General features: G+C 40.5%; 1 protein-coding gene across 1 annotated transcript in view; it reads left to right on the forward strand.

The window, feature by feature from the left end:
• Positions 1 to 24,426, forward strand: part of SYN2 (synapsin II) — a 174,719-nt gene that overhangs the window by 59,386 nt on the left and 90,907 nt on the right. The window contains exons 2-4 of the mRNA XM_062620632.1: positions 5,927 to 5,984; positions 7,882 to 7,973; positions 11,768 to 11,924. Of these exons, the coding sequence (XP_062476616.1) occupies positions 5,927 to 5,984; positions 7,882 to 7,973; positions 11,768 to 11,924 (307 nt within the window). The remainder of the gene's footprint in view (positions 1 to 5,926; positions 5,985 to 7,881; positions 7,974 to 11,767; positions 11,925 to 24,426) is intronic.

A 24,426-nucleotide genomic window follows, 5' to 3' on the forward strand; every position in this document is an offset into this window, starting at 1 on the left:
AGTCTAAAATGCAATTGTTTGTGTGTTACCTTATTGGCAGGAGCTAGCCCTTTTTCTTACATAAACAGTATATTCTCCCTGTCGGAAGGCTAAGCTACAACTTAAAATGAAGAGCTGCATTAATTGTGTCCTGCCTGTGAGACTGGGAAGAAAAATGCTTATATGAAATGAATCTAATTTCAGTTACGCTTCGTGTGAATTGTCAGGTCACACAGTGAGTACTGGAAGGAGCAATCCACGTGTCCTTGCTATTCCAGTGCTTCTACTGAATACAACATTTCATCAAAGTGAGGGATGAACTGCAAAACCGAGCTGGCCTGATATGAATGTGAGCTATGGAACCTGTTAAATAAGCTGTGCTAGTTCAGAGCCAAGAGGATGTGCTGCTGGTCGAATTTACAGCCTCTGGTAATGGAGATTATCGTTAATCTAATGAAATACAGCTCAACAGGGAGCCCTACTAAAACTAAGTCATGGATTTGCTACCTTCTATCACTTATTTTGTGGTGGTGGTTTGCTTTTAAGACGATTTCTGTGTGAAGTAATAGCTTGAGAAAACTGTTTTGTAAGAGTGAAATAGTGATTGAATCAAGTGCCAAAAGTATAACTTCACACTGCAGAAGAAGAAAATAGGTCTTTGCAGAATCTGAGTAACACACAGTGGAGTATCAAGGTCTTCAAGAGAGAGGTTTTAAATAGGATGTTGGGGGTTTTCTTTAGGGGAGTCTCTTATCAGTCTCCTATTGAAGAAACATGAAACAAGTAAATTAAAGTCTATAAACCAGCATGTTTACAGTATTCTTAATAATGTCTTCTATTTAGTCATGATAGCATTGTCATAGCAGTTCCAAAGGATGAGTTTTATTAGCTAGGCTGATGGGTTAGAAGCCAGCTTAGTGAATGTTTGTACTGTCACACAGTTGCAGAGCCCATTGATGTTGATAGAGAAATTCCCACTGGCTTCAGTAGCTTGTGGATTAGATCACATAAAATGAAACCACTGTGCAATATGCTTACTTTTGATAACGGTTTCTTACAGTTGTCATATTTATAGAAGTCTGCGTAGCAGTCTAATAAGCCCTCAGTGAAGGGAAGAAGTAATAATCTTACTGCTTTCAATGGTTCTTTATTGCAGCTTCATATGTATGCAGTCATGTTTTTAAGGCCCTTATTTCCTTGGCATATTCTTTTGATTTCATATTGAGAAGAAGTATGTTATCAGACCACACCTGGAATACTGGGCTCGGTTTTGGTCCCCACTATAAAAGGGTGTGGATGGGCTGCGGAGGTCCAGAGAAGGGCCACAAAGATAATCCACGAACTGGGCAGCATGTGAGGAAAGGCTGAGAGAGCTGGCTTTGTGCAGCCTGGAGACAAGAAGGCTCAGGGGAGACCTTGTCACCAGGTTCCAGTATTTAAAGTGTGGCTACAAAGAAGACTAGAGACTCCCTTTTTTACAAGGAGACACACAGAAAAGGTGAGGGTGATGGGCACACATTAATCCTGGAAAGATTCTGACTGGACACAAGAGGAAGGTTTTTCACAAAGAGAACAATCAGCCATTGGCATCAGCTCCCCAGGGAAGTGGTGGGTTCCCCAGTACTGGATGCTTCTAGAGGTAGGGCTGGACAGAGTGCTTGGTCATGCTTTGCTTAGAAAGGTTGGACCAGATGATCCTTGAGGTCCCTTCCACCTGCTATTCTGTGAGTCTATGATCTTTCCATGCATATGGCAGTTGTAATGAACGAATTTAATTTGACTGTTATTTGTATATCTAGATGTATGTTACCTTCCCTGAATTGTGCTGTTTATAAACATTGACAGTCTGCAGTTTGTGCGCTCAAGAGGGTGCTGCTGTTCTAAAGGATGAGCAAACCTTTGCCCTGTTGTAGTAAACACTACAATTCTTTTGGAGGATGCAGTCTCCTTGTTGACAGGGTTAGTATTTAGTTCCCAGTCCACTGTTCAGCCATGCCTGGAAATTGGTGGAAAACCGGAACTGATCCTGAGCGCAAGGGGTGCAAAAGTGAGGTGAGTGCTGCCCTAGGCTGGGCAATTGCAGTGTTGTGGGGAGACTTACAGAGCAGTGGCTTGAGGGACTGGCCCCATGTTTCCTGTGCTTCTGGCTTTACTAAAGACTTGCCGATTAGCTCATCGTCGTAGTGTTAAAGAATGCAAACTGAAGGAGTATAAACCTGGTGCATGTTAGGAAATGGTTTTCCTCTTGATTTTGCTGTCAGTCAGAAGTAGCACCACTTTTAATGCTTTGTTTGCTTCCATGAAATGAAACCACAACAAAACCACCTTGGTTTCATGGCACAGCTCCATCCCATGGCAATGGATGTACATGCTATGTAGTTGAAGAGGGAAATATGTCAGATTCTTCTGTACATTTGAAACACTTTCAGCGATAACTACTTCAATCATTGTCCTTGCTAGAGTTCAGTAAGTAGTATGAGCTCATATTAGGCTGCATGTAAGGCAACTGTATATTCTGTTGTTTAATTTTAAATGTGCAAGATTTTTGTCCAGAAAATGAGTTACGAAGCAAGAAATGCATGAGTATTTCACATATTTTGAAAAGATCCTGCCTTCAAGAGGTCACACCAGTAACCAATGCCACCACCAGTAACCAATGCCAATAGGTGGCATTTGGTAGCAGCTGTCTGGTTTCTCCACATTCAGGCTTTGGAAAGCAACTGTTTGCGTGGTGGGTTTCAGGTAACTAAAGGTACCACTGTCTTCTCTTCCCTGCATACAATGCAAGAGCTTATCCACAGTGAGCAGCCAAATGTGACTAGAATCAAGTGGGTTTGCTGAGTTCACTCCTGCTGACAGCTGTCCTCATGCTCTTCTCAAAGGCCTTGCCCAGAGGTCCTGCCTTGGAAGCGTTGCTTCCTTTCTAGGGAGAGTCAACATGCGGGTATTCCATGCTCACTGCTGGGAGGAGTGATCCATTGTAGCAGGAATGTGAAGCTACAGTTCAGTGGAAGTCTGTAGACCAACAGCACCAGAGAATTCTGTTCCCTGTCCTCTCCTCAGTAAACCAAATAGTAAGTGTGTAATAAAAGCCTTGGTGATACAATTGCATGCTTCTTGTTGCAAATGGGAAATGACTCAAGCAGGGCATGAGAGTATTTTCCTGCTACATATAGTAAATAAATGAAAAGTAGGTTCTGTTTCACAGAAACTCATGCAAAGAACTTCTTGGAGTTTGTTCTGAAAGGACCTCTTCTATGACCGAGTCATGACTCTGCTGTGAGACCTTTTTGTAAAGGCACCAATTCTTCTAGTTTGTGGCTCAACATTTGGAGAATTTCTGAGTCCAATACATTTTTATAGAGGTTGTTGGTTAAAGCTCCTTTAAAATAAAGGCTTTTAAATTGATTAAAGGTCATGTTTGTTTTCAAGCCCCAGATTGCTTCACTTCAGTACTCTACTGTTTATTTTCAAAGCTGAAGTCATTTGTTGAAATGTGAATCGTGCCAGAGTTCAGTTGTTTAAAGGTTGCCTCATCTAAATGATGTTGAAGTAGAACGACTGAGTTTAAAGAAATAGCATCTCACTAAATAATGGTTAACTAATGTTTCAAGCACATTCCAATAGGTGCAATGGACTTCATGCTAAAGAACAGAAGAGCCTCTCTTTGGCTTGCTGTGGTTCCCTGGGTGTATTTCCTCTCTCGAAGTAATCCACTGCTGTTGTTAGGGGGAGCATTGTGGGAGGGTTAATCTCTGCGTATGCTCAAGTTACTATTCAGCTTTGAAGAAACAGGGTATTACTCTCAGCTTGTTTTGCAGTGTTCCAGAAGCAGCTTCACCGTGACAATGATTCTATTATGTAGCAGACATAATTCTGTTTAAATTAAACTTGTGTTCTGTGACATCCAGTAATGCATTTCCCTCACCTGTTGCTGCATCAGAAATAAAATCTAGGAGCTCATCCTGCTCCCAGTAAAATGAAACAATAACATTACTGTTAAATTCCTGGGGATCAGAATGGGAGCTTTCAGTATTTTTCCAAGTGGTCAATATTAGTCTTCAAAGAGCCATTTCAGTCGTCCATTGTTGCTTTTCTCCTGAGGCAGATGTGATGTTATCTTTTAAGACCTTCCCCTCTGGTTTGGCTTTGGTGGACTTCTCAAAGAACAGGTGTCCTTGGGCTTCTTGGTCCGGCTGATGCTTCGACATAGACAACATTATAAACTTAAGCCATATCCAGACATCTTCAAAGTTTTTGAGATAATTTTCATATTCCCCATATGGAATGTCAAAACAGACTTGGAAAGAAAAAGAAGTGCTTAATAATAGTTCTTTAAGTTAGACTTGTGATACAGGATATTTAACTTCTGTTATTGTCAAAAACGATTGATAACTTTATGCTGAGTATTTACCTCGTATAGTAAACTGATGGCTGCGTATTTATTGCAAGAAACCAGTGTAAACCAGTAATGCGAATGCTTTCTTCACTGTTATTTTCTTACCAGATGTGTGTTTGTACAGAATTAATTGTTTGGCCATATTTACTGTGTCACTTCAGTAAAAACTCCTTCTTTGCTTTCTACCATCCAGTATCCATTAATACCTAAGATATCCTTAAATGTGTTGCCAAAAGCAGTGTTTTCAGTTGATTATTGTAAAGTTTGGTTCTTCTACTGTTGAAATCAGTGGAGAAACTGTTCTCTGTCTCAGTGGGATTAGCTGATTAGCTCATGAGCAAAGAAGGTGTGAAGAGGCTGATAACCATATCCCTTTCCCAACCTCAGAGTGTTAGGGTAGTTCCCTCTTAATCCCCATTTAGTTCAAAGCAGATAGTGTGCTGCCTAAGGTATACAGCTGGTATTCCTAGAATGATGTCCGCTTGTTAGGCCTGGGAGATTGGATCAGTGAATTCTGTTCTGTTACATCGCAGCCATCCCTGGTACATAAGAATTACTCAAACTCTCGTTCAGATTAGTTACATTGTCTGAAGTTGTGGTCTAGACAAAGAAACACTGACTTAGTAAATTGGGGACAGATTCGGTGAAGCAATCTCCAGGACTTCTGATACTGTCTTTAAAAAGAAGATAAAGTTTCTGAGCATCGTGTTTCCAGTAAACGGTTTCCTGAATACATGATGGGGTAAAGGTTAACATGAGTGGATGTTAGGAAGTTGTTCACATGGAAATGAACTTCCACTGACTTTAACAAGAGCAAGATTGCATCTTTTTAGGGGTACTTATTTTTTATATATATATATTTTTATATAAATAACTAATTGTGAAATATGTGTATCCTTTAGTATACAGTTCAGTGTTGGAAATAACGTTATGCTTTTTATCACAACATGTGGTTTTGACATGTGGCACTTACGGGTGCAAGTGTGAGAAATATGGATGAGGAAAAAAACATTCATGCTGAGGATCCAAAAGTATTTGTCATCCCAAGGCTCCTTGCCAGGCTAAAGGGATGTGGCTCCCCAGGCTTTGTTTTGGGTCTAGTATTCAGGGTTTTGGCTAATGACTGTTGTGTTTTCAGGTAAGGTCAAGCTGCAAGGGTGGTGGTGCAGAACACACTGCCATGGGTGTTTCAGTGATCTGGGCACCTCAGAGGGTGGTACTGAGCAGCAGAATGACTTTTTCCTTTAGGACGGATGCTGTATGTCTGGTGTGGTTTCTCATTGCCCTTGATGGCAATGATGGCATTGCCCCCGTGGCAGGGGGGTTGGAACCAGATGATCTTAAGGTCCTTTCCAACCTTAACTGTTCTATGATTCTATGTTAATGATACAAGGACATGAAAGAAAAGAGAACTCTGTATGTGTAGCAGGTCTATTTAATTAGCACTCGTGTAATTCTAAGGCACTGAAGGCCATACAGGAAGTGTTTGTGTAGCTCATGATAACAGATACATATATCCTTGATTTTCTCTTTCCCTTTCTCCTGCAGGGCCAAGGCTTTTCGTGGAAAAAAGGTCCATGGAGAGTATGACATAAAGGTTGAACAGGTAACTAAATGACTTAACCTGAGTGTTACTTTCATATTTGTGTATTTATGCAAGTACATGTATGTGTATAAGTACATACCTCCCTGGAGGTATTTAAAAGAAGTGTAGATGATTCTATGGTTTTATGTGGCACTTGAGGACATGGTGAAGGTGGCAATGTGGGGTGTAGGTAACACAGAGTTGTGATGGGAAGCAGGGAATGCATCCATTGGTTTGCTTTGCTTGTGTGCATGGCTTTTGCTTTACATATTAAACTGTATTTATCTCAACCCAAGAGTTTCCTCACTTTTGTCCTGATCCTCTCCCCCATTCTTTACACTATTGAATATCTGCTGATGTTCTTGGCTTGGAAACGTGGAAAGCTTTGCCAGGGATCTTCAAGAGTACTGAGGGAGAGACAGGAAAAAGAAGACAAGCTATTTTGTCCCCAAATGCCATTCACACCTACATCAGACCCTGTGGCTGACAACACACACAATGTCTCTTTAGTATTGAGAAAGGGTCTGTGTAATCCTGGAGTTTCCTTCATATAGTCTCTTGTAGCAGCAGAAACACCTTCACTCAGTAAGGGATTGAAAGTTTCTGAGCCCTACTTATCACTTGGTAACATCAGCACTGTGACAATCATGTACAAATAGATATTTACAACTACTTTAGTGTTCTGCTATTACTGGAGAGCATTTTTAATTTTACAGCAACCTATCTTAACATGCAATATTTTCTATCATGTACTAAGCTTTTGAACTACAGAATCTATATTGTGAATCCCTGTTTAATATGAGTTAGTAACTGCGGAGATCAGTTCTCAGTCTCACATTAAATACGTTTTTAAATGATTCTTTAACATTGTTGGCACTTAAATAATTGTCTCTCATCATTTGTACTGATTTTGCCATAATCTTAAAGCTGCCCCTTGTGTTTAAAATGCTGCAAGGCTTATCCTTGGAAGTATTTAAGTGTATGGAATTGAATGAAGAGATCTCCGTGCTTGAACACAAGCACATCCATAAGCTCTTGGGCTGGAGCAAGAGTAGTCAGCACTTGCCTTAACTGAGCACTAAATTCTGAAAGCCTGACACAGATTTACTTCACAAGACTTTCAGTGATACCATTTTTCAAGAGGAGACTAATGAGAATTCTGACACTATTCTGTGTTAGTGTCCAGGATAGCAAAGACGCTTTTATTTATCCCCTAGAAGACACTTGGCTGCATTTCAATTTTTCAGCTGTGTAATGTTATTGTAAAGTGCCTTGAGAGTCTAAGCTGATGAAAGACTGTGGATAAATGAAAAACATCCTGTCCTTTCCTTTCAAATAACTGTAGATTCAGAGTATGGAAGTGATTCCCTTTACATTTCACATTTCCAGTGTGAGAAGATACTTTGAAAAAGTTCTTTACTTGCGAGTCAGTTGTTCATTGGCACCAGATCTTTTAAAAAGGATAAACGCATATAAAGGAAATAAAAAGGGTAAAGTATATGAAGAGACACAAAATGCTGTAAGAAAATGTTCTCTTTATCACATATTAATGTTGCTTTTGTACTGTTCTCTTCAGAACGCCAGGTGTTTGTTGAGTCTGTGTTTATCTCTTTGATAACCCCATACAAAGCAAGAATACAATCTCTATGCTTGCGTGCAACATGGCGTGGATGCACTTGCTACCTTCCCACAGTCTTTTTTCATAAAGTCTTCTTTATTTTCTGTTTTCTTTGATTAGAATTTGTTCAAATGTGATGTGTCAGATGTGGCAAATACTGTTGGATTAATATCCTCTTGATGCTCATTATATTCCAAATGTATATTGTCGGCACTTCAGATGCTAATACTTAAAGGAAGGGATTTAGGAAAACAAAAGTAAAATAAACCAGACTGACTAATGTGAATTTTCTTTTCACAGGCAGAATTTTCAGAGATCAACTTGATAGCCCATGCTGATGGCAATTATGCAGTAGATATCCAAGTATTTCGAAATGGCACTAAAGTTGTCAGGTAAGAAAAGCTAAACTGAGTGACAGCAAAAGCATTGCAATGATAAAGTGTGCATGCAAAAGGTACTGATGATTTTCAGTCTGTGTGCAGTATGGATTCTGACTGATGCAACACTCCTTGGTCGCTGGCATGAAAAGTGGTAAATAGAGTGTCTGATCAGTGCAGTTAAGTCCTGTTTGTGACAGGGGGGACTTCTTGATTGCATCAAAGATGGATTTGCTTGAGAAGAGAATAAAGTCTGGTATAAAGAATACATGATGGGGAGTTAGGGTTATTGATGGAGGTTTATCTTTGCTGCAGGATAACAGCAATCTTGGTGATTTTGTATGTGCCAGGCTGTTCCAAATGAGCAGTATTCATTTCCAACATGGAATAGTTTCTTTTGAAACAGGCCGTGTTGTAGCAATTCTCATAGGATAGTTCCTGGAATATCACCATCTGTTTGAAAGATTTCAGTTTAAAAGCCTGAGATTTCCCAGTAAGATTGTCCAAAAAGGATTATTCCAATTGAAGGCAGGGTAATTTTGCCTTTTCTTTTTTTGTTCCTGTGAGGACATCAACAGCCTTGTAAATGGAAGGGGAGAAAACAGGAGTATGACTGGGCAAAGTAAAAGCTTAAGTAAGTAGTAGCAAAATTATTTCAGGCAGTTCTATACCTAATTTTGGGGAATTCCTCCTATTTTGGCCAGTGAAGTTCAGGATGAGTTAAGCATAGCAGTTGTTCAGCTGAGCAGTTGCATTTAGAAGGGTAGATCAAGCCCCTAAACAGAGATCTGGTAGTTTACTGCTTATGTTTCCCTTTCGGCAGGAGTCCAGGGGGCTGGACAGCACACAGCATGGCTTGTATCCTCCTGCTTTTGCACAACGTCTGGCCAAATAAGAGATTAGGAAGTTTTTGCTCATTCACATAAACAAAAAAAGTAACCCCATTGAAATCAGTTTACTTTATGCTTTAAAACTCACAAGTGCTTAATCCCTCGTGTGTTCTAGAAATTACTGCACTTTAATCCGAGAACCACGTATGCCAAATTGACAAGATTATTTCTTTAGAAGAGTAAGAGATTTCAGGTTTTTTTTTTTAGGGGTTTTGGGGTTGTGTTTGTGTTTTCATCTGGAGATACAAGTTTTGGAGCCAGGAAACCTTGATTGCCGCTCCTTAGCGGCTTTTCTGGAGAGAGTTTTCCAAACAGAACAGAAATACTGAGGCCAAGTTAGCATCAAAACATGCCAATACTTGGGAACCTCCAGAAAACGGCATCTACAAAGATGTGTGCTTGCAGTTTATGAGAAAACCTGGTGAAACTGCTTCTTGTGTTAACAAACAAATCCTGTGTCATCAAAGGGCTCCGATAATGAGATGACAAAGAATCTTGCCATTTTATAAGTTTCATAGTAATTGAACAGAATAGGACTACCTGAAGTTGATAAATTCCACTCCAGTCTATGCATAGGTGGACCTGCTGGGAGAAGGGCATGCAGACATGATGCAGCTCTCTGTTTCTGCAGGAATTTACCTGGTGATACAGGCCATTTTTGAAACACGGAAGGATTTTTCAGGATTGTTCTGTGGCTTCAGATGGGTGCTGGTCTTTACGTTGCTTTAAGCCTGGTTGGTTTGTGAAGTTAGTTGTCTGAAGCCTGAAATATGCTCCTTCTGTCACTAAGGAATGCAGTTACTGGTGGATATTACTTTCCATGTTCAGCTGATAAGAAGCTTCGCTGGAAAACCAGCATTAAATGTGGGTCAGACAGTAGGATCTGTGTCCTGATCTTTTGGTTCTGTCTGTCAGCTGTCAAGAGCAACGGGAGAAACTGCTGGTTCTGCTGGTATCAAAGTTCATATTGAATATGGACTATGAGCCTATCACTAAAAAGGCATAAACACTGACTATTGAGATGAAAATTCTTGTGTTACTAATCTGAGGCCCACTGTGACCTTGTATCATAGATCTATGAGTAAAGTGTTAGTTAGCAAAATCACTGACATCCCAGTGACAGAATTTTGCTGTCTAGGAGGAAAAGGGAAACGGGCACCTGCTTGCTTCATTTTTGTGAATGAAAATCGATCCATGGAAGATGATACCTTCTGTTATGTAATGCTGTGATTTGGGATCTTACAAATGCTTAAGCCAGGATTAACATAGCTCTCATGACATTCTGCTGCACAGAGTCGTTGTGTCCAGCAGTAATCACACATCTAGAACAGTTATGCAAACGTATCATGTTCCTTTGAGGAGATTGTGCAAAACAAAATACATTCTTTTACTGTTGTTGGGGGTTTTTTTATAAAGTATATTCCCTCAATTCCCCAATTGTTTCATTAAATTGGCACTTTAATGGCCACTTCCTGTTCTTTTATTGAAAAACACAGCTCTGGCTTTGAGAGGATGAATAGTCAATCCCCTGAGCACTGCTTGAAATGACAGAGGTGATGTCTTCTTGCACCAAGTGGTCTGCAGTTCTGATGAAGGCATTATTAGTCCTCCAAGGATTATACTCTTGCTGCGCTCCTCAGTTGAGTTGCCTTGTTTCAAACACTTGACCCACCACCCTAAAAACCTAGATCACGCATTCTGAGACCTATGCTACAAACATGGTTTTGGGAATTTCTTTAAAGGCTACAGTTCTCAAGGAGTTGTGGTCACTACTCCACAGTGCTGTTGTAACGACTCTTGAAAGCCTGGTTAAGGCTCCAGCTAATCTGCTTTGACTACTGCATTCGGGCTGGGATCTCCAAACTGCTAAGGCAATTTCAGTGTGAATTCTAATTGGTTTGGTTTGGCTTTGTTTTACTAGAGTGAGATTTTGGAATGACTTCGTAATCTTTGGAATTTTGCACTCCAGCAAAGAGCTTATATTTAGTCAGGGCGTGTAAATAATTACACTGCTCTAATTTAATTTACCCTACAGTTGTGCCTCTTTCAGGAGGTCGATAGCTTCAAGCTAGTCAGTGTTTTTCCACCAGCAGAGAATCTTTCAACAGGCAAGATTATGAGCAAATTGCCCTGTACTGGTGGCTCCCTCCAGTTGCGTTATATCTTCTCCGTTTTATAAACTTCTTCAGTAACTAAATGTCAGGGTTTGAGTAAGGTGAAGATGGTGTCAGACTGTTCTTAAAGGTGCACGGTGATAGGACAGTAATCCATGGAGGCTGCAACAGGGGAAATTCTGATTAGATACAAGAGAGAAAAGGAAAACAACAAAGTGCAGGTTTAAGTTTAGGAATTCATTTTGACAAGTGCATTGATCAGAACTTGGATTGTGATTATCTCCAGGGCCTTTTGGAAGCAATGGGGTTGCTTCACCTTTTACTGTCTTTTAAAAAGTCTGACAATAGTTGTGAAAACAGTTATTCCCAAGAAGCTGAAGTTTCTGGCAGTGACATTTGCCTGCTTTGGTTTTGATTGTCATTGCTTAGGAGCCAGTGTGCATAGACTAAGTACGTATTCAGACTTCATATGTGTGATTTATCTTTCAGTTGGAAGACAACCTGAGAAGTTGTGATAATGTCTCTCTGCTCTGAATGGAGTCACATTATTGACTGGATGCTGATATTTTCTGAGCAACCATCAGCTGATGGTTGAGAAATGATACAGGACAGATTTTCATAAAGCCACAATAACTCTTTCCCTCTTTTAGCATTTACCTTTGTTTTGAGTGTTCTTTTAGTACGTCTCTGTCCATCAGCTAAATGGATCCATCAGCTAGACATTTTCCCTTTTAAGACTGGGCTGTTGACGGAAAAAAACACATTTGATCATTGGCCATTAGCAATGTATCTTTTTTCCTGCTAGGTCCTTCAGGCCTGATTTTGTCCTGGTTCGACAGCATTCATTCAGCATGGCAGAAAACGAAGACTTCCGTAACCTGATCATCGGGATGCAGTACGCTGGCATCCCCAGCGTCAACTCCTTGGAGTCCATCTACAACTTCTGTGACAAACCGTGGGTGGTAAGTCACTCACCAGCAATTTCTCCTGGTGCAAAAGCAGTTGGTGACGTTTTCTTTGCTTGTTTAGGTCCCTTTGGTGAACACTGAAGTATCAAACTGCAGAGGTACTTAGCAGAGCCGTGCAGGCAGTGCGGAGACAGAGGAAAAGTGTTTGTAGTGCAAATAGTGAACTAAGTGAGGAAGCCAATGGCAAGCCTGCCCACTGCCAGCATACGTGCTGAAGTGAAGAGAGTGTTTATTTGCAACTTGGGAAAAGCAAGCTGAGAATGTTTTTCATATTTGTGGTTTTGAACTTAATTCAAACAGACTTTAGCCAGTGTTTTCCACATGCCTGTGAAACGTTTGGGGCAATGCCTTAGCAAGGAAATCTGGAGCTATTAGTTTCCTCATTTAAAAGCTCTTTTCATAATCTTGTGCATATGGGGTTAGGAGTTTTCTGCTACACCTAGAGTAATGAGTACACTGGAGAATCACTGATGTGTATCAGTTTTACTGCAGAAGCAGATTCAGTTTTTCATTACGTGCTTTGTAATGATGGAGGTAGAATTCAGTGATCTTGCTTCATAGAGAGCTAAACATTAGTAGCAACGAGGTAAAATGTAGTGCTAAGAAAGATGATGATGAATGGTGCAGTACTGTTCCTGTAATACGTGTATTCAGTTGTCCAAGAGCTAATGAAACTTCAGAGAATACCACTTGTTACAAAGGGACAAAGCTTCATCATTTTTAACTCTGTTGTTGAGGTAAGAAAAGAACATCATTACAGTTGTCAGTACTTCTCATACCAAAGGGAAGCTTTACTGTAATACTTCTTATTGCCTTGAAGATGTTTTTTTTTCACATTTATTATTAAAATTCCTCCAAAAAAATGTTAGCAGACTTTAACATATATTTCTTCCAGCTAATTTTATTATATGCTTATGTTGCAGTAAACCACAATGGGGCATACATATTTGATTGAATGTTTATACCTTATGAGAATACATATTGTACATTGCTGAACCCATGATTTGAATACATCGCATTTTCTGTGCTGTGGGGCATTTCTTACTCCTTTGATTGATTGTATACTGTAAAGCTGGGTGGTAGAGCAATAACAGTAGCATTGATACGCAAGAAGGATGCAGTAAAAAGAAAATGAATAATTCCTCCTTGTAATATTCTTGTGGTGGCATTAGGGAAATGGCTGTTCTTCCACCAAACTGATAAAGATAGCTCTTTCTTACCATTGGCCTTGTTTCACATAAAATTTCTGTGCTGGTTTTTCACTCTTCTAACTGGGAGTAAGTGGAAGTTATAGGAATATTTACTATAACAGGTGGAAGACCGAGCAAAAGCAAATATAAATCTAAGTGTGTGAAAGGATTAATTCATGTTCCATATCTTTTTCTTGTTCCACATAATATACCTCACAAATAATGAAGTATTATGCTTATAAGGTCTTATTTCAATTTAGAATTATAGTAATTTTAAAATAGGCTTGAATTATGGTAGAGCTTTTCTAAGGGGGTGAGGGTGCTGAGGCGCTGGCACAGGGTGCCCAGAGAAGCTGTGGCTGCCCCATCCCTGGCAGTGTTCAAGGCCAGGTTGGACACAGGGGCTTGAAGCAAGCTGCTCTAGTGGAAGGGGTCCCTGCCCGTGGCAGGGTACTGGGACAGGATGAGCTTTAGCATCTCCTCCAACCCATTCCATGACACCACAGCTCATGATGAAATGACTGCCTTCTGAATTGCCAGAAGAATCTGTATGTTCGGTTTTTGCAAAAATTCTCATTTTGGCTGAAATGTCTGTAGTTTGTCTCAGCCAAGAAACGAGTGAAATGAAGATATTTTTCAGTTGATCTTATTTTGTTTGAACGTAGCGAAGAATGATATTTTTTCCCTTTGAAATTTCCTACCTTGCACTTCTACATTTGAGAGCCAAAATGGGTTTCCTTTGAAATACTCCATTTGCCCAGCCTCAGCGAGAGTCCGTGTCATCCCTTTCAGGTCTTCCTCTCAGAAATGACTGTTCTAGAGAAACTGTAGCGTCAAACAGGCGACATGCTTAAAACTAGCTTCTTTCACCTTTTTCCTGTGGTTCCCTGAAGTTGTTTTATTAAGGTGTGTAACAGAGCAGGGCTGGAGCCTACACACCCTGCCTGCAAGTCCATGGACAGTGAGGCTGAGCAGGCAACACTCCTGCTGTGAACATGATTGTTCTTTGCTCCAGCAGTGGCTTCAGTTCTGGGTTTTAACTACCTGTGACCATAAGCTAAGCCTGTAAATGTGAGATTGGTTCCCATTCTGTGATGATGCTGTACTTTAGCTGGATCCTACTTAGAAGGGTGGACTTTTAATTTGAGCACAAAAAGTTTCTGTACAAGCACAAGGGGGTTTGTTTGGGCATTTAACTTGGAATATCCTGACTTCTGTTCTTTGTGGTAGTGGGAGGTGTAGAGACAGCCATGCTTATCCCAGAGCATCATGGAATCTTCATCACTAAGCACTGCAAGACATCCTGCAAACCCGTTTCGACCCATGCCAGAAATACTCTGAGGGTAAAAATCTGTTGCTCCTTTTGATTCAGCCCATGTCATGAATATTCAAATAATGCAGCAGAACCCAGGAACTGTTGGTTTTGCTAATGTTATCTTCTAACTTGCTTGATTACACCTAACCCATACAGGCTACCCTGCCTCTGTGCAATCCCTGCTGCAAACTGTGGTCTAGTTTTGGATGCCTTGGGGTGCTCTTCTCAATCTGTCGCTGCATGGAAGCACTAAGCCTAAGAACTACCGATGCTCATACTGTGTTCCTAGATGTACTTCGGGCCAGTGACTTAAGCAGTGTTCCCCACCTATTTAAGCTTAGCTGATATATGCTTACTTAAACTGTAACTAGAAAAAAACCCTAGCAGAATTATTCTGCAAGTTCCTTCATCAGAAATCAGCTCAACATTTACAGCACTGATTAAAGGAATTGAAACACCTGCCAGGCTCATCTGTTACATACAGAACTGATTTGCTGGAGCTGCAATTGTATGTTTTCAGTGAAGACCCCTTTCGTTTAAATTTCTTTTTCATCATAGCTTAAATAATAAAATACACTCCAATTCCCATTCCAATTTATATCATTTGTTGCCTTAACAGCCATTTCAAATGCAAAGTTGGGTTCCACTTCATCCACATCTGTATCTTTTCATAAAGTACAGCTTATGTCAGGTTGTCAGGGAACATGTTCAGCAGCCCTGAGTGTCCCTGTCAGGTTTGCAAGCACATGCTTGGACTTGCCATCAGTCAGCCCCGTCTTCACTGCAGGTAAAGGATGCCTTTATGGATAATCCTTTCTTAACATGGGTGACTTGATAGTTGTGTCAAAGCTATTTCTATAAAAATTACAGGTTCAAAAGCCTTATGAAAAATCAGGAAGCAGAATAAAGTAATGAGTAACAATCTCATTCACTTCCTTGTAGGTAAAATTTGAGTGGTAGAAATGAATGGTAATTTCTGTAACAGAATTTAAAAATATAGGGTTTCCAATGGAATATGCCTTTAAGGGATGAAAAATGATTGAATTAGTCATGGGCAGTTGCTCTTATTTACTGCAAGGTAAAATCATGAGTAGGATAGAATAGCTAGGAGGGAAAGTCAGGCAAGAATAAAGTGAGAGTTAGAATCCAACATACAAGTTCTTTGGTTTTTAAGTTGCTGTTGTTCAGAGTATAGGGTCTTTGCATTTCTGTAGAATGTAGAGCTCTGGATGCACAGCATCTCTTCTCAACCCCGAGGGTAGATTCATGCTCTCTGTGTTAGAAGCTGGCGCACCTGCCCTTAGTTTTTCATCAGAACTCTTGCTGTCCTGTGCCTGCAGGCAAGTGTGGGCTTCTGGGCCTTTGCCAATGAACAATTTGCATTTGATGTGAGGTATTTTATTGAAAGGTGGAAGACTGCCAGGAACACACCAAACATTTCTGAAACAAGTCTTAAAGCTTCTATTTTCCAGTGTCAGGACGTACCTAGTTCCTTCGAATGCATGTCAAAAGTTCAAAGCACTGGATAACCCTTTGAAAAGTTGGGAAGGCAAAAAATATACTGAAATGAGTGTGTTGGTGAGATGTTTGCCTGCTGAAATATGCTAATGCTTGGGATTATTACTGGGCTCCCATTATTTCACTTCTCTGATAATACTTAGCACCTACCTTGGGAAAAAGTCATCGTCCTGGTTTGTGAGAGGAGTATTCTCTTACACACTACTGAGGATGTCAGAAAGCTTCTTACCTAGGGGGAAAACATGACTTTTATAAAGAAAGACTAAATTCTTTATTAGTGAATGCATGCAGAGCTGCAGAGTAACTGTTTTAAGGCTCATGCCTTGTCTTACCACATTGGAACATTTCATTGCATTGTCGTGTTGCAAAGCGATAGTCTTGTGCATGACTTATCCCTTTCAAATGAGCCAAGAATGTTCCCTAGTTTAATTTATAGTTGCAGCAAGTTAAAGCGAGGAAAAAATGTATACTTTCCTTGTTGGATTTGTGACTCATAATTTGACTCATGTCTAAAATGGTCTGTAGAACCTGGTGTAAAGTACTTATGAAAGTTTTATGATAGTAAAAAGAAAAAAGAGCATAATTACTTACCCAAAGGTATGACCTGGTATTATTTAGCTAGAATCTAGATGCTTTACTATCTCTCTTTTCCTTTAGAAAAGGTAATTCAAGAAATAAATGAGATATTCCTTAGCTGAAGCTTAGAAAATTGGTGTAAACTTTCCTGTAGTAAATGATGTAGGTAAGGGAAGTAATTGCGGAGAGGGAACTAATTCCAGAAGTAACTGGAAGATGTGATAAGGACAGTGCTTGCAGCAATGGGTCAAATCCCTACTTATGAGTCAGACTGGGAAAATATATTAAAAAAAAAAATAATTCCATGTTTTTCCAGTTGAATTTTTAAAAAATTTCTCCTGCCCTGCACACATCCTTTCTCATGCTTCCCAGTAAGATTTATGTGGAATTAGCATGCTTAAGTCTTTACGTCAGCTGAACCCTGATCTTGAGTTGCAGACTCTGGTGGCAGGTCTCGGAATGCCACAGGTTATTAGCTCTTCACCCACACTGTGTACAGCACTGCTAATACGTGGAACTGTGGTGAGGTAGAGTTAATTGGAGCATACTAAAGATGCAGACCCTGACTCAGCAGTGACCACCACGCAGTTCAAGGTCCATGACTGCTATAGGTAACGCTATTTCAGTTAAACCTGGCCTGTGAAGTACCAATTACACACAATACGGTCTGGATTGCTGTTTTATATATCTCATGCCACAGATAGTGATCAGCATTTCAACACTGCAGAGATCACAGAATTGCTGTAGTTGTGTAGACCAAATGTGTATGACTGAAGAGAAAGAAAATTCTCATAAAATCCATTCTGCTGGATTCCATCCAATTCCATGATAGTAGCTTTACCTAGCAGCATCTGCAGCTGGCTGCAAATCTGTTCTCTTGTTAGTGTGCCTTGGGAGGCTACATAACAGTGACTGGTTTAGAAGGCTTTAAGGATCTGCTAGACACTAATTACACATTTACACTGGTGAAGGCAGTGATGGCACAATCTACAGCGTAATAACAGGTCTACAAAATCATTTGTGAGTAGTGACCTCAATTAGCTGCTGCCACGCTTGTGGAAAACTCTGTATGGAGCTTGAAACACTGGCTTCATGTAATCAAGGAGGGGATGTAGGGTAGTGTGTCAAGCTACTGCACAGCTGTACCACCTGGGGAAGGGATGTCTGTCACTGCATGGATGGAGAGCTGGGTGCAGAGCAGGCTTGGCCTCATGGGATGTAAACTCTGTTGGTCTAATGGCAAACTGATACACCACTTCAGTAATATGGGAAATAAAGGAAAAACACCAGGAACTGTTTTCTGATCAAAAGCTGCAGAGTGGAAATGAGACCTAGAAAACAGAGACACCTGTATGAATGTAGAGACAGCTGAAAGATCACAGAATCATAGAATAGTTAGGGTTGGAAAGGACCTTAAGATCAAGTTCCAACCCTCCTGCCATGGACAGGGACACCTCACACTAAACCATGGCACCCAAGGCTTTGTCCAACCTGGTCTTGAACACCACCAGGGATGGAGCATTCACAACCTCCCTGGGCAACCCATTCCAGTGCCTCACCACCCTAACAGGGTGTTTTTCACATAGAGCCCTAGATGTGAACCCGTCTTGCACTGAAACATCTTCAAAAGCTCACTGGGACTTTGTCTGCTTCATTGTAGGAATTTGTTCTTATTAAGGGGTTTAAGTGTAAGAGAAGTGCCATAGAACACTTTGTTATGCCAAAATTTGTTCGGTTGCATCTCTGCAATCATTCTGAGGGAAGGCTGGTCATGGCTTTTCCCTTTGGTAAACTTGGTAGTGCTGGAGCCGTCGCAGTTCTGTTTGTTTCTCTGTGCCTCGGGAGAGGACAGACAAATACATTTTTGCAAGTTTGTTGACATTTTCCTCTCTTGCTCCTTTTGCCAAGCTTACATCATCCTGTGCCTTCGTGTGTTGTAGTTTGCTCTGTTTCTTTTGCAGATGATTTTCTGTTCAGCTATCTTCATCTTCCTACTCTGACTGAACGTTTCATTTCTCTACCCTTACCTTTCGTTCTGTTTTAGCGGCAGCCTCTTGCTTTCTGATGGTATTGAGTACTCTCCCCTACCTTGTTTTCTCTTCCTTCATGTGTTGCTGTTAGAAGTTGCACTGTTGTGCTTTTTCCCCTTCAAGCTACACTTCATAATCTTGAGCAACAGACTGGGACACTGGCAGGGAACTTGTAGGCACTCTGCAGGGAGGAGCGTGTGAAAGAAATGAGCTCTGTTCATTCCAGCTTCCTGTTGACATGAATTATTGAAGCTATGTTAATAGGCAGACACAGCCACACAGATGAGTTTCAATATTGTGTCCGAGTATCTTCTGAAATGAAAGAATGAAAACCAAATGAAATGGATGAGTGCAAGAAGGAAAGTCTTTGGAAAACCTATTTACTGTAAATCTATGAGACATCTCAATGCTATTCCATGCCTCTTAGAGAAAGATATTAGAAGTTTTTATTGCACCATAAGAAAATTCTATGCTCATTTCCAAAAGGAAGATTTGTACAACAAATAGGAATATTGAACAACAGGGTAGAATTTGGCTGATTACTCACTTCTCTATGTGCCAGAGGATATCTTTTTGAAGGTCAAGGGTAAAGAATGTGTACGTGCAATCTGGCTTCAACTCAGATAGGGAAGACATTCAGAGGCTTTCAGATTTAACGTCTGTTAACATCAGAAATGTTAAGACCTATGTGTTAGTTGGTGGCTATAGTTTTATGTATTTCATCAGATAAAACCTAGAGCCATCACTGAGTTTCCTCGTGGTTTCAGCCAGTCTTGTAAGATTGCACCTCTTTATAGAGCTATATTAAGCTATCTGTTCTTAAAACAGAAAGGGAATATTACAGACTCTCTTAATGATCCTGTGTATGTAAACTCACCTGAAATTCCATGAAAAAAGCAGGTACCCTTGAGTAATGAATATACCTCAGTGTGATGTTTGGTTTTTTCTGTTCCATACAAGTAATTCTCACAGCTCTGTGTTCATCAATCTTGAACTATTAAATACTTTATAGATTAAATATATATGTATATTTTGCTTTGACCAGCATTTACTGCCATGAGGCTAATTTAATGCAAAAGTCAACTCAAATTTTTGTATGGCTTTCTTGAATGCTGTGGTAGGTTGTTGCCACCTTGCCCTGCTCTTCCCTGCACTAAAGGGCAGCACTGGGAGCTCTTGACATCTCTTTAAGACTTTCAGTGCATTGAACGGTTCTAGTGGCACAAAATTGCAACAGACTTGCAGTCATTTCTTAGCTTTTACTGACAGAAACTTCATTTAAATAAAGGCTGTAAGATTAATCTGAAAACCAGGAGTCTAAAGTCATATCCTTTGAATTAGCTGCTGGTTCTGCTGCAGCACTGAAATACAAAACACCATTATCTTGCTGAAATGAGGGCAGGATCTCAGGACAGGAAAGTCCATGTATGTAAGAAGCCTGATTTGACTGAGTTTGAATTCTGTGAACAGAGTTGCAGATGCACCTGATTGTATCTATGTGCAATTTCAGTCAAAGGAAAAAGATGTATTTTAGCAATATGAAAATGGGCTTTACTTTTTACTTCAGTGGTTAAATACATAAATAATGCTTTTTTTCCTGAAGATAACTTCCTACATACACATCTCAATACCTGCACAAAAGGCAATGAACTATAAGACTCCTTAACAATGAATATGGAAGGGCTATATCTGTAAAAACACAGTTTGCATTAAAAGGTAGATTTCTTCCTGTACCGTGAAGTCTTATTGAATTAAGTATTTTTATAAACCTTATTTTAGCTGCAAAGTCTCAGGATGTTACTATCTCTAAAAGAAGTCCCACAAAGCAATAAAATCTTTCTGCTGTGGTGAGCCCCAAACCCTTTTGAGAAGTGCTTATGCACTTGCCCAAGTACCATTAAAATTACCAGGTGCAGAAATGTTTCCTTGGGCGAGACACTGAACTCCATGTTCCCATCATAATGGAATAAGCTGCACATTCTCATTGCTGCCAAGTGCACCCAGGCAGGAGCCCCTGTAGCTTTTATTTCGGTGACTCAGTTCCATAAACTAATTTTTTTTTCCCCTCTGTAACTTCTCATTCTGAAATAAAAAGTTCCAGAAGGCCTCTTGATCTCGGCCTCACAGTACTTAGTTTTGCAAATTCTTGTGGAACAAACATGTCTTGTCTGTTTTCAACCTTTTATGCTCGTCAGCTACTTTTCCTTCTTTTTAATCCACCTATCTTCTTGAAATCTCCACTTCCTCACTGTTTATGCATTTTGTCACTGGCTCCTTCATTAGCCAAGGTGTTTCTCATTGCCAGGTGCCTTGCTACCCAACTTTGCAAGCCAAGAGGGACTGCTTTTGTGTCTCTGACTCTGCCCCTCTGCTAGTTTTCCGGTGGTTTTGATTATTTTTTTAGATCCAGCTTTTCTAACTGTTGCATTAAACTGTTTCGCTCTCGCGGATGCACTCTGGTAGTCTGTAAGCAAGAGTTCTGCATCCGGTGCTTCCAAGGGCATGAGCTTTTTATTTAAAGCTTTATTTTTTGAATCCTGCAGCAATTCTTAATGGTTTGTATGTAGGTGTAATCCTGATGTGAAAGTCTTCCGTAGGTTAATTACAGCAGTGATGGCTAATCGGAGAGATGTGCCTCTCCGAGGCAGCACAGGCTGCAGCACACATGCTGCAGGGGAGCTGCAGGAGTCAAACAAATGCCCTTTGGAAATCCTGGGGAACATGGGGCAGTTCTGGGAAGGGTCAGCACAACCCACACAGGCTGAGTAGCCTTAGGTGCAGACAAGCACCGCAGAGGGTGAGGAGGGAGCTGGAGGTAAAGAAGGTGAGAAAACATCAGCTGCAGTCAGGGATGGAAGGAAGAGATGCTGCTAGTCCCAGGGTTGGTGAGTAAAGCAGCAGGATTTGACTAAAAGATGTAGTGGGGGAGAGCAGCTCAGCTTGGAGAGGAGGAGATCCTCACCGTGTTCTGCTGTGAGGCTGGGCTGCGCCAGGGATAGCGGATCAACTCCTCTGTGTTAAGAAACAACTTGAATTATGATACAGGGTCCGTATAAGTCATCTTTCCAATCACAGACCAACTGTGGTGCCTTTGGCTTTGCATTGTAATACTGGGAAACTACTGGAGGAACATCAAGTTCTTTTGTCAGTTCCCATCTTTTCTGGATTCTGTTCATGTGCCCAAACTGATCTGTAGACAGTTTCATTGCTCAGTTTTATGGCAAACTTTGCATTGACTTTGAACGTTTGACTGCTTTCATTAAGCTGTCAGTCAGCTCCTGCTGGCAGATAGTACCTAAGCTAGTCAGGAGTCTGTTCCCCTTGATCCTTGTGTTGGGTATCAAAGAGCAAAGCAAATGTGTATGTACTCAGCCTTCAGGGGAAGTATTTAATGTTTACTAAAGCATAGTAGAAGAAAGGTAGGCCGACGGCAACAAAGCGGCGCATGAATAGCATAGAATAGTAGCACAGATACTGTCCATGTATAGTCACTTAAAATAAAATGAATGAAAAACCCCACAAAGCCAAACCCAAAGCGTGTTTAAAACACAGGCGTGGTGGAAGTCTTGGTGGAATTGGCCCCCACAGAGGACATGTGTCCAGTGTACCCTCCTGGCCCTTTCCACACAACTGCTCCGTTTCTTCTCCCTCTGAAGGGTCTATAGTGTTTGACTCTCAATCTGTTGGCCACCGAGGCTGAAAGGGAGAACCCAGTTGCTGAGGCCCCCATCCACACTCATGTGTCATGATGTATAATATATATTCAGGCATAATTTCCTGTGTTGTGCAGTTCACGGAGGAATACTGGGAACCTCTGCAGCATTTCCATGGAAAGCTGCCTTTCATCAATTCTTCATCTTACAAAGGAATTATTTCAGTATACAGCAGGATGAAACTTGGACTCTGTCAGGAGCAGCATAACAGCCCAGTCTTTAAACTGTTTTGTGTCACCTGCTTTGAAGTAACACATGTTCAAAGCAAGCTTGCAGCAGTACTGAATATTGAGATTGTATTCAAAACTTAGAACTCTTACTGTAGTAATTTCAGCCACAATCACTGGTACACATTTAATACATTTGGTAAAAGGCAAATTTATATAGAGAAATCCAGAAGTAAACTGGTATTGCATGGGATGCCTTCACTCCTCAGATGTGCCCACACCTTACAGCAGTCAAAGATAAGTTAAATCTCAGCTAAAAGTGCTATTTTTATAATGACAAAGGGATTCAGAAAGTGTTCATCCATCAAAGTTTTACTGTTTCTTCAGTGCTAGAGAGTACCAGCTTCTCTGCTTTGGTGAACCAGACTATCCAGAGAATTTCATGATTGTTATAGTTGTTACCGTGAAGTATTAGATGCCTGGTTGGAGTTCTTCCACTGCCAATAGAAGCAAGCCTTAACTCGTAAAGGGGACAGATAATGAATACTCACAACAAAGGGAAATCTCAGACACAAAAGGTTACACAGCTCAGTTGTACTTCCCTAATAGTGAACAACTGCAGACAAAGGTGAAGTCGTTCGTTCCATGGAAATCTTACTTGACATACCAGGAAATTCCCCACGGGAATGGTCAATGATACGTATCCTTCACTCTGGCAAGAGAGATGAGGAGCTTGCTGGAATTAAAGGTAACACAAAGCACCATCTGGAGTGATTAATTTTCAATCTCATATCTAATTATCTTTGAGGAGAATGCTTGTGCAGTTTGTTCAGGAAAAACTGAGCATTTTGGGGATGGCATGCATGTAATTATGCACAATTTAACTCATCTCAAGTGATAAGCAAAGTCATTATTCAGATCTTTATGAAGTTAGCAAAGTGATTTCCATAACTGTGTGCTGTTTGGTTACAGTAGAGTCTATGCAGTCAAATCTGTAGAGTGTGATGAAACCCCATAAAGCTTTTATGTGAAATCAAAGGGAATAAGTGTCTTTTTGACTAAGTATTTCTTCTTAAGCTGTATCGTACTTTGTTGAGAGGAGAAAAAGTGTAGCTGGTGCCCTCCTGTTCTTTGATACAGGAACACTCCATAGGCCTAGATGTGGAAGCTTTTAATGCCTGGTAGAACAGAGAAGAGCTGACATTCTAAAGAATGATACAAAATCCCGCTATTTTCCTTTAAAGAAAGCCTATCTGAAAACCATAAATAGATGTGCCTAAGAATATCTCTCTTTGAGCTGAAAATAAGACACAAAATTTGGAACTAAGAAGTAAATTCAGCAAGTAAATAAGAGTTAAAAGACCTTCTTTCCATTTTGTTTTCTCTGAAGATGTTGCAAAGATGGAATACTGCTGGAATACTGAGCCCTGTGAGTTTCTTTTTGTTAGATAATTGTTAAATCTCCCAAGGGGTTTTGGCATCCATATAAAATATTGAAGTCTGGAGCGGCTCTACCAGTATTCTCTATTTCATGAACATCTCAAAACATTCACCATTGGATTGGATGATAATTGAGTAATTTATACTCTAAAAAAATTCTGCTTTTGCCCAGGAAAGAATTTTATAAACTCTAATGAACTGTAATCAAGGCAAAGCATTAATCTGGTCTGTATGGTCTGGTTTGGTTTCTTTATGATTTAAAAAGTCTGTGAAATATCAAATCCATTTTGTTAGTGTAGCTTCCAGCAGCCCTCTAAACCCGGTTTGGATAGAAGGGCAGACAACCCGCTCCTCTGTACTCAGCCTGTTTGTAAGCACCATGTGGCCTCCAGTCTGTCCAGGTCCAGCAGGATTTCCACAAGTGGTCTGGTTGGGTGAATCTGGCTTGAATTTATCAACTTGCTTTCTCTGAGGGGAGAAAAGGTTGGCAAGAGATCCCTAACACTGTAGCTGCAGAGGTGAAGCAGTGTCCCAGCAGGGGCAAAGC

The sequence above is a fragment of the Pezoporus occidentalis genome, unplaced genomic scaffold, assembly GCF_034315485.1.
Source record: "Pezoporus occidentalis ecotype Australia unplaced genomic scaffold, CSIRO_AGI_Poc_V1 ctg106, whole genome shotgun sequence".
NCBI classification, from domain to species: Eukaryota; Metazoa; Chordata; class Aves; order Psittaciformes; family Psittacidae; genus Pezoporus; species Pezoporus occidentalis.